The sequence below is a fragment of the Thalia democratica genome, chromosome 2 (genome assembly GCF_965202585.1).
Source record: "Thalia democratica chromosome 2, ktThaDemo2.hap1.1, whole genome shotgun sequence".
Classification (NCBI taxonomy): Eukaryota; Metazoa; Chordata; class Thaliacea; order Salpida; family Salpidae; genus Thalia; species Thalia democratica.
In genome coordinates, this window is record NC_139166.1 from 71,732,601 (window position 1) to 71,745,637 (window position 13,037).

Genomic DNA, 13,037 nt, shown 5'->3' on the forward strand with positions numbered 1-13,037 from the left:
TAAAAACTATTTTTAAAAGTTAACATTTTTTTTAACAAAAAAAAGTGATTCATAGTATAAAAATGTATAAAAGTGACTCATAAATGTTTTTCAAGCTTGGTTTTTATAGAGAGTTAGGTTGTAATTAAAAAATAAAAATATTTTATCAAGTTTAACTTATTAAGTGTTTAAGAAAGTACATATTTTATTAAGACTTAAGTATATTAAACAATGTAAATTCTACTCAAATAGATATTTATATGTTGAATAGGAATTCTATGTGTAGCTAAAAGTCATTTAAAGTAATAAAGTGAATAAAAGTAAAACTATCTCTGGTAAGACCAAAACTAAAGCCAGAAGATTATTCAAATATTACTAAAACTAAAACTGTGGCCCGCGAAGATTTTAAAAACTTGAAATTTGGCCCGCGAGCACCAATTGCCTGCCGACCCCTGTGTTAGATAATTGTTTCGAAATATTAATTTTTTATATCTTAGAAATTATAACTTATAGTTATGTACTATTTTTGTGTAAGAGTTATTGCTTACTTTCTTCAACACTAATCAAAAGTGAAAAAAGTTCTACAGCTAAACTATTTCGCGGATAAATTTATTAATTTCTTTATAAATGCTTCGATCATGAGCTAAAACAAATAGCATGTTAAACAAATGTATTATAAAATACTTTTATTTTATAAGTATATGAAGTATAACCAACTTTTTCTTAAGTTTGAACTCAGTTTTTAATGAATTCATTATTACCGTTAATAATTTTAATGATATAATTTCTTATAATTTCTTTGAAAAAAACTATTTCAATCAAAAAAAGTTTAAACTGAAAATAGTTAAGTGCCAAACTTGATGTCGTACCAAAAGAAAAATACGGCTTTAACAGTCAAGCTTTTAAAAGTAAAAAAGTTTCGCTATAATATTTACAGAAAAAAAACTTAAGAAAAAATTAACAAGTCAATTTGTATGTTTTTTGTTTAGAAAATTATTAAAAAAAGTTTTATTCAAAAGTTTTTCCAAAGTTAATGAGGTGCAAGATATTAAAAAGACAAGAAAAAAGAATTTTTGCAGTTGCAGTTTTATGTTTCCTTCTTAAATATTTAACTAATGCTAGAATAACCTTATTGATTTTATAAAAGGTTTGCAAACTTTGATAAGCTTAATAATTCATCATTATCGTGAATTTCACATAAAAAGTTTTGTTGGAAAAAATCATTAAATAAATATAAAATATGAGAACATGACACAAGATGAAAATAATATGTTAAGTAAGAAACATAAATTAAAAAAAATATAAACCCAGCAAATTTGAGGTCGTTGCCTTAAAATACCTTCAAAAAAACTTTGCTATTATAATAGCTAATATATTACGAAATAAGTCAAAAGATTAACGAAGTTGGGGGCTTGAGCGTGGTCAAAATTTTTTTATAAAAATATTTTTTTGAGGACATGTAGAATTAAATGTAAGGCTTTAATAATATTTCATAAGTAATTTTAAAATCTTGAGATAAATTAAAAATTAATCCCTGTTTTGTTTCGTTTTAGGTAAAAAAGTAAAACATTTCAGATACCTAAGTTACCTTTTTTTCAATCGTAAACAAAATTTAAACAACTGTATCGTTTAGCTTAAAATCAAAACCTTACTTAACTATCATAACTTAAAGCTTAAAAAGTAAAACTGTCGAAAATATTGAAATAGTTGCGTTAAACAAAGTTTGTTTTTAGTTTAAAATTAAGGTCGTTCACGTGAAGTAAATTTGCAGTAAACGAATAATTAAAATAAAAGAAAAGTTGCAAGTTAAGGTTGGAAAGCTTGCGATGAATAATTTATGCTGAGGAAAATACAATTTCACTCTGAACTTCAGTTGAATATTCACTCTGAAAATCAATAAACAACATTTCTTACTTTTTCTTTCCAAGTCGCTTAGTTGAGAATTTAAGCTCTAGAAGTTGTTGTAGTTTTGTTAGCAGGTATTTTTTATGTGTTAAAATTATAGTTTTAAGTTTGTTTGAATTTAACTAATCTAGAGAGTTTACGACAGTTTAAAATAAAAATAACAATATTTTTCCAGAACAACAGTTAAAAAAACTAAAAATTTCAATTTTTTTTTTAAATATAACTTCACAAAAATTTGTTATAGGGCAGTTTTTTAAACATAATTTGAAAAAAAAGTTTAAGTAAAATAAAATTATAAAAGTTTTATTTTTAAACAAGTGTAGTACTGTTAATAATACAATTTTAGTTTTTTATTTTTAAATAAAATCAAGCAAATTTGAGATTTATTTAAATATAATTAATTCAATCAAAAGTTTTAGTTGTTTTAGCGCATACTCAATGTTAAATAACACAGTTTTGCATTTTATATGCTTTTTTTCATTGATAGCTGTGTCTGCTTCAATACCTCTTACTCCCAAAGAAAAGTTTTTACAAAAGTTAGTTTGGTTTAAGAATATTACATTCATCAATAGTGAATGGGTCTACCCTTACAATAAGATTGTTTTTTTTTAAACTAATAAAGACAATAACAAATAAAAAATACATTATTTTAAAGCTTAACGCTGTGAATTTAAGTTTAATACTAAACGCGAAATTTTAATACAGATTTATATGAAAGCACTTTTTTACAATATTTTTAAAAAGTTTATAAATCACTTAATGTTTAGGTTGATAAGAAATGATTTATTTAAAAGTATACTTTTCTATTAAATTTTTAGTAGTATTTATTTTATAAGACTAGTTTAAAACCGCAGAAAGAAGCTTAAAAATATATTATTAATGTTTAGTAAGTAAACATAGTAAATAGTTTTCATTTATATTAACTACTTGTGTTTTTAAAAGGTGTAAAACAAAAAAAAAATATTTATAATTATGAAAAAAGTACTTTATCTATTTTATATATTTTAACACTTTTTTTGTTTATACACAATTAAGTCAAATTAAACACAACATTGATAAATGTTGTGCTAAACTTTATGTTTTAAATCAAACTAACTAAATTGTTGTTTTTTAAATTTAAAGCCTTTTTTGAGAAAAGTTCTACTAACAATGTTTTCTCAAAAATTTTAGACAAAACACATATAAAACCGTACTGCTTCGACATATACATTCTTTATTTTTACTTACACATTTTCAGGTGTGGGGACGCGATACAATTTAGAAAGGAAACAAACTGTGTTTCAGACAAAAACAAAGTCTGCGCGAAAGACATAACAACAACTCTTAACACCTTCCTCCACAACTACGACAACAGAATACGGCCCTCTAATACTGGTTTTGTTTAGAAACTCAACTTTCTACAACAACTGTTGTTTTCTCCAAAGTGTTTCTAATTTTTTTTTGACAACTTAAACAACAGACTAAGACTTTTTTAAAGGCCAAGTTTTTATAAGCTGAAATTTGTTTTGAATTATTATTTTTATTGAATTTTGAATATTAGCTTAGCTAAGTTTTTATTTACTCAAAACATCGCTTTTTCTGTTTGTGCTAAACAGTTTACAATGAATTATTGAGACTTAGATATTAAAAATTTTAACGCGATGACCAAACTTCATCTACTAAAGTTTTTCATTTATTTTTAAGTTTTTAGAATAACAATAGTTTTTTTTGTTTGGAAAATAAGGTAAATAAAAAAAAATCGGTTCTGCAAGAATCGTCGACAAAACTTTTTGCTAAGAAATTTATAAACATAAATAAATAAATAAATTTTTTAGATGGTTCACCACTAGAAATAAAAAGTAACATTTACGTCACCGGTTTTGGACCTGTATCCGAACAAGACATGGATTATACCTTGGATGTGTTCTTCAGACAAGAGTTTGATAATTTGATATTACTTTGCAAAAATATGTTTTAGTGAGATGCATTTAAATTTGATAAAAATTGACTGGTTACATGACAATTCGAATTCGGACAATTTAAATTCCGACAATTCAAAATCTTAAAAAAATATTTAAATGACTTTTCTCAAATAGTAATATAAAAATTGAAAAAAATAAAAAAACCATATGTTAATCTTGTTTATCCTGATATCTTGTTAATATCTATAAGCCACTTTTTTTTTTTTTGTAAAATCTAAAATATTTTTCAAGATATTCTAAAACTACTAAAAATAACTATATCTTTTACTTTATTAAAACCATATCTCATAAAATATTTAATTTTTTGTAAAAAGAAAAAAATGACCAGTAGAGATTAATATGATTATCATATGTATTTTTTATTTTTGTCAAATATACAGCATTTTTTTATTTGTGGCCGTTTCAATTTTCTTTTAAGAATTTGAATTGTCGGAATTTGAATAGTCGTGCACCCACTTTGAGTATATCTTGGATGTTTTCTTCAGGCAAGAGTTTGTTATTTAAGTCTAAGTCAGCTGAACTTTAAAAAATATGCAATATAAAAACATTTAAAAAGTCTTTAATTAAACTTAAACACTACACTTAGCTCTAACATTATACTCTTTATTTCAACATGTTGTCAAACTTAAAAAAAAAACTTTTCTTCGCAGATTTACAAAATACTAGCTTTTTTATTAGAAACTCTCTATACTGAAAAACTACAAGGACAAAAATTATAAATCTTGATCAAATTTCATGATTAAACAAGGTGCATATCCGAAATAAAAACTAAATATTTCTCAACCCACATGTACGAGCTATATTATAAAATCCCCTAAATTGAAAACTCACACAGATGGACCGACCCACGTTTAAATTTTGAGAAGATCACCAACGGAACCAACATCAAGGAACTCAAGTTGTCCAACAAAATGGTGGACAGGATCTGGACCCCTGACACGTTCTTCAGGTTTTATTTTATTTCTGTTAAGTTAATAAAATATATAGTTTTGCAATAAAACCTGCCACGTGTTTTAGGAATGGGGAACAGAAGTCGATAGCGCACAAAATAACGGTGCCCAACTCGCTGTTGAGGTTGCAGTCGAACGGGAACATTTTGTACACCATGAGGTGATTAATACTTTTTTTGTTGTAGTCATTTTTTATGGTAGCAGTCACGTGTGTATATAAAAAACAATCTTATCCTGCCCAAATCGTTTTGAGGCCGCAATCAAATAAGAGTGTTCTCTATAAAATGTGTAAATATTTTTTCATGACTTTCTTCTGTTAAAAATTTCAAGATGTTGCTTGCTGACAATTCCATAAAACGTATATGCAAATTTATGTAATAATCTAATAGACTATTAGCAAGTCACAATAGTCCATAAAGTCATAGTACTTATAAATGACTTAGATAAAAGTTTAATGAACAAAACTAAATGCTATTATGAATTTATGGTAATTGAAAAATGTGTGTGTTACCATTATATGATGTCATAATTACTAGTTGTTGGCTAGATAGCGTATATCGGGAGTTTGATTTATAAAAAGAAAAAAACATGTAACCTTAATTCCTATGTAAAATAAGTCTAAAATCTTAATGAATTCTAAAAAAGACCTTACAAGAGAGAGCGTTTGTAATGTATTACAAGCTTTACTTAACTTTTCCTTATGATGTTTTTTTGCAATGTTCGTAAATCTTACTTTTAAATTAAAAAATATATACTCTGTTTCGTTTGTTATTCAGAGAACGTGGTTAATTGTTATAATAAATAAGCTTTTTACACCACAAAAGAAGGCTGAAAACAGTTTGTAATGAGCTAAACTTTTATTTATACATTGTAGTTTTAGAATTTTTAAAACGTTTCAGATTGACAATAAAAGCAAAATGCATGATGTCACTGATAGACTTTCCAATGGACGTTCATACTTGTAACTTATTGTATGGAAGTTTTGGATATACTGATGTTTGTTTTAAATTCTTATTATTTTTAGTTTAGCGTAATCTACATGTACTTGTTCTATATATGTGTATTCAACATGCTTGAAGTTCAATATTTTTCAAATACTTATAATTTGTTGTGTGGAACTTTTAGTTATAAGTATATCATTTATACGACTAGCAAAGCTAAACATAATTCTTGCATTTTCCTGTTAGTTTAAAAAAGTCGAAAACTATTTTCATGCTATAACCTTTCTAATCTTATACAGAACGAAGTGCATTTCAATTGGAAGGTGTCCAACAACAGCTTCCCTGTCGACATACCTGAAACCTCGTCCAGGCTCAACCAGTTCCAGCTGATGAACTACTCCTGGAAGAACGGAACTGAAGTAACTCCCTACGGTCAGTTGTTTTATATTAAATTATTTTTATTTAGAAAAAGAAATCTAACTTATAAATAAACTCTGACCACTATAATGTTTAGAAATTGTTATGACTGCCTGCGTATTAAGAAAAGTTAATATTTAAAACAAACAAACTTTGATGAAGTATGTCAAAACTATATGCATATATAAAACTTGTACAACTACTTATAAGTTGAACAGTTGGACTTTGTATGCAAATGGAAATATAAAAGTTATGAAATATAATACTTTAAGGTTCTTTTTCCGTATTGGAAGTCCGATTGTATTTGAAAAGACAACTTGGATATTTCATCGTACAAACTTATCTGCCTTGCATTCTAATTGTCATACTATCTCAAGTGAGTTGAAAAAATCTATTTTAAAAGTTTATGTAAAATTTTATCCAAAAAACAACAACTTTTAAGTTAAAGTGTATTTTTATTGATAAATCTGAAAAAATGTTATGTTTCATGACAGTTTATTCTAAGCTTCATTGAACAAAAGTCAATAAAATAAAGTAACTATAAAGCAAAAAATGTGGATGTTTTTTTTAACGTTAAATTTTTCTAAAATGTGGTTTTTAACATTAAACTTTTTCAGATGTCATTTTGGGTTAATAAGAAAGCAGTTCCTGCTAGAACTGTCTTTGGTTAGTAACTATTTTAAAAGCATGACAAACTTATTATTTAGTGGTAATTACTAAGGAATAAAACTATATTTTTATAACGGCTTTGCAGTTTTTCTCAAGTTTTTACGATATTAAACTTACATTTTGTTTTAATAGAACTGTTTTATGAAAAGATATTATTTTTTCAATCTTTACTTATGTACTCAATTTATTTTCATAACCCTAAACTAAAAAAAATAAAATAAGTTACATAAGCATCGTGATTTAATTTAAGTTTCTTTCTAATAAATTCAATAGTTTGGTTTGAAAAAAAAAAAGAAAACACAAAAAAATATTTGTCAAATGATTAAATTAACAACTTAACGTTTATTTGGTGATGGTATAAATAATATAAAATTAAGATTACTATCTTAAAACAGTGTGTTATAACAAACTTAAACCGAAAACAACACAAATCATGCTAAAAAGCAATACAAAATCACTTTTAAAAACAAGGCTTCAATATAAAACAGGAATAATGACAATATTGAACTTGGCGACACTTAGCATTAGCACAAGGCAACAACTACCAAAAGTGTCATATACAACTGCTATGGATCTTTATATTGTCACCTGCTTCGTGTTCTGTTTCTTATCTCTCATTGAATTTGCCAGCGGTTAGTGTCATTATCATTTTTATTACTCTAAAAGTTCACTTTTTATTCGAACGTAGTTGACTTAAAGTACATATGGTATCTTATTAAAAATTCTAATGCTTCATGTCATATGTTTCTGTTGTTACCGAACTATAACGATCAATAAAAAGTTATTTTAGTTTTAAGGTTATTTCATTAAGGTATCCATTTAAAAAATTTTGTTATAATAGCTTGTAAATTTTGTTAGCTTTAAAAATGTTACCTGAGACTTTTTTACTTCAGCTTCTTTTCACTTAATGTTTTTTCGTAAAACTAAATGTTACAATTAGTGTTGCGTTTAATAAGTTTGATATAGTGCTTATAAACTTACTGTGGCTTGCTTTAACTTGTTTTAAAAACTACTATTTTTAGTATTCAATCTTTGAAAGAAAGTATTTTGTGTATACCTTTGTCTTAAAGCTTTTTATGAAAGTTGTGCTTTATATTACACATGTTTGAATTCAAAAAGCTAGTAAAAAATCTTTATTTGTTCAAAACTTTTACACGTTTTCATCGCCTTTTTTACTTTTTAAACTTTGCCATGAAAACTTTTTTGTAGGTTTTTTAAACGATATTTAATGAAAAAGTTCTTTAAAAACTTAATCTTGTTGAGTCCTAGTTCTTTTGATAAAAGTGTTGTAGAACTCAAACAAAACTAGTTTTTAGAAAACTATCAATTTATCTTTTAAATAACTTTTTTCTGGCTGAACTTTCGTGATTTTAAAGAATGTATAAAGTTTTGTTTTGAATATAAGCGTAGACCAAGTAGCTCTTGAAATATAGTAAGTGATTATTTTTCGTTGTATTGTTCATTTGCAACACACTTATCAATTTAAAATTTACAATTAACTTGACATGATTAACAAAGTAAAGTTTAGTCACAAACTCTATTACTTAAATAAAAATATGAATTTCATTTAACATTTTTAACTATAATTTTTTACAGTAAACTACAGCGAAACGAACCGAACGATCAAAATACCGCAAGTCAAAACATCGAAGGGGAACACCCAAAATAGAAACAACAAAAGTCCCAACATTAGCAAGGGCACAAACAACGCAAACATTCTGGGATGCCCCCTCGACAAGGCAGACCTCCATCACCCAGAACTACTTAAAAAGTAAAAGGAAAAGCTTTAAACTCAAACATGGCTAAACTAAGAACTTTAATTTAATTTTTAAAATGCGTGCATTTCTATTAACGATATTTTTTAAAAGATAAGTGTGTATTGAAATATTTTGTAAAATAAATTTAAAATGAATGTGTAAATATAAGTCTTACAGAGTTCAGAGAAACTTGAACAGAGCTTAGTTTTAGTAAAACTTTCAATATTATTTTTTTGTTAATTATCTATAAAAGTTAAATTTTTTTTTCAATCATCTTTCACATATTGATCGAAAAATAATGAAAGTTGACATTTTAAATTTAGAATTTATTTGTAAAATATTACAACTTACAAAAATTAATATATATAACTGAAATTATGTTTTTGTTCAGAATACTTCGCTTGAGCATATGCGACTCTGTTGTTGACGTCAGCTTGAAGGACCTGATGTATATCGCCTCCAGCGACCAGTTTATGACGTCACAGACGACTCAGAACAACAACGTGTTCGTCAAGTGCTTCACCACCATTAAAGACATGTTGCAAGGTTGAACAAAGTTGAACACACCTGTTAAAACTTTGAGATAATACATAAACACTAAATTGTTGACTAAAAAAATATTTTTCATTTGTTTTTTATTTTTTAATAAGTCTTTATACAATTTTTGAACAAATTAAAAAAAAAAAAACAACTTAATAACAAATCTGATAAAAATATAAAAAGTTAAATAGTAATTTTATTTGAATATAATAATAGAAAAGTAAGTTTTATATTTAATTGCAATGTGAATAAGAGAAAATAATTAAAAAAAAGTATTTTTAGTTGTGCTTTTCAATTTTCTATAGATTTTTAAATTTTTTGAATTAGTTTTAGATTATATTTACAGCTGACACGACCACCAACAAGGAACGAAACTTCCTGAAGGGCCCCATCCCCGAAAGAGACGTTCAGTTGGCAAGGAAACTTTGCGCCGTTGCTAAGGAATACATTTATGACGTATTGACCTCGAAAGTAAGTTGCTAAGGAGTATATATATGGTGTAGTACTTAAGAATTTAATTGGCAAGAAACATTTATTAAACTTTATACTTCGATAGTAAGTTAAACAAAATGAACGACTCAAATTTTTAAGTTTTTCATAACTTTTATATGTTCACTTAAAGTCTAAATGCAAAACTTTTCTTAGTCTTATTCAGATTTAAAAAAAGCGTAGAAAAGCATAAAAATATAAGAAAAAATAGCTATCTTACATGGTTTAGTTGTTTTTCAAACTGTTAGTCACAAACATTTGTGCACATTTTAGTTTTTTCAATAAACCAAAGTATGTAGAATCATTTAGTAAAAGTTTTCTTAAAGTTTTGAAATGTTAAAGAGATACTTGTTGTTTTTTTTTCACATTAAAACAAATTTCAGACATTAATAAAATAATCAAAAACAGTAAGTTAGCTTCCAATAAAATCTTTGTATCACTGTTTTGTAACTTATCAAAGGATAGAGTCTCTCCTATTGACAGACACGCCAAGGTTTTCTTCCCTGTACTTTTTCTCATCTTTAACGCCATCTACTGGATGACTTATTTCAGGTTTATAAGTATATGCTTGTATGTTTAGTATTAATTTTTATATTCTTTACGCAATGTTGAAATAAGATATTATTTAAAATCAAAGATAGTACCAATATCAGTTTCTTCAACTCTAATAGTACATAGTTTTGTGTAAAATTAGAACTATTAAAATACTTACAGTACACAGTTTAACAGTTATTGTTGCTTATAGTAAATGTTTATGGATTTAATAACATTAAAAGAATCAACAATACTAATTTATACTATTTACAAACATTATTTTTTTAGCCACAGAAAAACAGTAGAGGAAAGATTCGATCAGGAAAGAACTCATTTGATGGATGAATGGAATGCTAATTTCTATTGATAAAAATAAATTTTAATTTCAAAAACAAGAGTTTTTTAAAGTTAAGTTAGCACAATTATAAAAATAAAAGTAAAATATTTTTGGATCAGAAATAAATTTTTATCTATTGGCTTAAAATAAATAGATAAAAAAAAAATCTTAATTTAGCTTTAAAAAAAAATTTAAGTTATTTTTTGATAAAACAAGATGGTTTAAATTTGGCCATTTAATCTAAATTTTAAACCTAAGACAACCATGAAAAAAAATTAAAGTTTAACTTTAACAACATGTATCATACCAAAAAAAAAGCTACATTTAAAAACTAAAGTACTTGATTATATGTGAGATTTTGAAAACATATTAGTAAACAAATTACTTTAAAGATAGTTGATACATAGTTTTAAAAAATTGTTAGCTATAAAGTTATTGAAAAATGAAGCTTCTTTAATTTATTGGTATCAATAACTTCAAACATTTAAACTTTCGTTTACGTTTTTGTTCCCGTTTTGAAAAAAAACATTAAATTTTATTGCATTGAAAACTTTTATTTCGCTCTATTTTTATTTGTTTCGACTATCGTTTCTTTCAAAATCAATACTTTACTTTTTTATCGTTATGTGTATAAAGTTTATGATAATTTACTCAATTTGTTTTTGTTTTAGTTTTAGCTGAGTGTACAAATGTTGTGTGATCAAAAAAGTTTAATTTTGTTAACTATCAACGACTTTTTATCAAAAAGATGTACAACTTTTTATCCGGTAAGTACATTATCCATCCATTATTTATTACTAATATACATGTTAGAGAAAATTTTTAAATTATCTGCATACTTTTTTATTCGTAGCATTACAAACAATCTGTTTTAAATTATTCTAGAATAGATAGACGTAAAATCTGCAATAACTTTGACAGTAAAGTGCTCGTGTTAAATGCTAATTAGAAAAAAATATTTAGACAGACTAATGCTATTTTAAACCTGTTATAACTACAATTTAAGAGAAAACTATTTTTAAATATTAAATTGTTTTCAAGTTAAGTAAAATTGTAAAAATATTTGGTGTTTACTGATTTGTAGTCAAGTAAAAGTCCAAAATTTTACCTTAGATTAAAAAAATGTTCATTATCAAAAAACAATTAAGAAGTTTGATTAACGAGTTGACATTAAAATATCATTAAATGCTTTAATGACAACGCTATAAAAATATAAAGAAATAAATAAAAAAGTACAGTATTTTTTAGTCAAAACTTTAATTGATAAGTGTCTGTACAGTTAAACTTGTAAACAAACTTGTAAACAAGCTTACCAATTTAATAGTTGGCAAATTCGACAGTAACTTCAATTTTGTATAAAAAGAAGTATATATTTTTACGTTAATTAGTAAAACTTTTTAAAATTATTGAAGATATAAAGTTACAGTTCTTATAATATACCTTATCATCAGCAAAATTCACTACTTGGTTGTAAATTTTGTACAGTTTTGCATACAGAACAACCTTTTGTTACTGAGATAAACAAATTTTACAGCTTGAAAATCTTCATATTAAATTTTTAAATTTAAGTTCAAACAAGTTTATATAAACCAGTTGACTGGCGCTAAGACCAGTAATTTAATAACTTGCTAAGTTTGAAAGCTTTTGCATGTACATTAAGGGATTTAGTAGCTTTAATAGTTTGTCTAAGTTATAAAAAGCTCTGTAAGTAGTTACTATTTGGCAACTTTATTTGTGCGTTGTAAGTTTTTTATTTTTGAAGTAAGTTAATTTAGCATTAGTATAAAATTAAACATCTTTTTAGTTGAATTTATATGAGAAGTTTAGTACGTAAAAATAGTCTAAATTTGTTGAAAAAAAGCTTTTAGAAACAAAAATACGAACAATAAGTAATAAGTAAAATAGAACACATTACACAGTAAGACGATAAGTATAGTTTGGAAATCCTAAAATTGTAGGAAAATAATGTTGTTAAACTTATTTGATTATAATTTTTACCAGCTGTTAGATTGCACATATTTGAAAATAAATAAATTTTGTTAAACTTTTGCTTATGAAACAAAGTGTTGAATTTAGTGAGCATTTAGACTGAAAAGTGTCTATAAAATATTTGAAATAGCATTAAAGCCCAAAAATCACATTTAAAAACGTTAAGCTAGGAAAAATTTGGATAGATAAATCGTTAATAAAGCAATCAAATTAGTGTTTTTGCAAAAACCGGTAAAATTAATAAAAGTTTTTCAGCTTTTTGTTGTTTTCTAGTGAAAAGTAGTTGTGTTTGTATTTTATTTTTAAATACAGCAAATTTAACTTAGAAACAAGAACATTTTTTATAAGTTTTATATTATAAGAACTGAGCTTGATTTATACTTTACAACAAGTATTTACTACTTTTTTATATAGTGTTTGTTACTCTAGCTCAACTTTTAGCTAAACCAAAAACTGTAACAAAGATATTATATAATGTAATATTATCGTATTATACTATTTATTCAGAACCATATACTGAAATAAGTTTTAGAATTCTTTGAAATACTTACACAGCTGTTATGTTACGT

General features: G+C 25.3%; 1 protein-coding gene across 1 annotated transcript; it reads left to right on the forward strand.

Moving 5' to 3' along the window:
• The first annotated feature begins 2,308 nt into the window (after positions 1-2,308).
• LOC145828913 (gamma-aminobutyric acid receptor subunit alpha-6-like) lies at positions 2,309-10,509 on the forward strand. Its single transcript, XM_082936659.1, has 15 exons — positions 2,309-2,420; positions 3,122-3,258; positions 3,699-3,801; positions 4,681-4,794; positions 4,863-4,955; positions 5,695-5,791; positions 6,036-6,168; positions 6,426-6,529; positions 6,771-6,819; positions 7,311-7,454; positions 8,419-8,593; positions 8,971-9,125; positions 9,466-9,590; positions 10,069-10,160; positions 10,431-10,509. The coding sequence occupies exons 1-15, from the start codon at positions 2,323-2,325 to the stop codon at positions 10,507-10,509; spliced, it is 1,698 nt and encodes a 565-aa protein (XP_082792785.1). The 5' UTR covers positions 2,309-2,322.
• The last annotated feature ends 2,528 nt before the right edge of the window (positions 10,510-13,037 follow it).

Bases quoted from the DNA above. Each gene is read 5' to 3' on its own strand.
- LOC145828913 (XM_082936659.1), top strand. From the start codon at position 2,323: ATGTTAAATAACACAGTTTTGCATTTTATATGCTTTTTTTCATTGATA. The intron at 6,530-6,770 runs GTGAGTTGAAAA...AAACTTTTTCAG, and splicing joins TAATTGTCATACTATCTCAA to ATGTCATTTTGGGTTAATAA. The intron at 9,591-10,068 runs GTAAGTTGCTAA...AACTTATCAAAG, and splicing joins ATGACGTATTGACCTCGAAA to GATAGAGTCTCTCCTATTGA.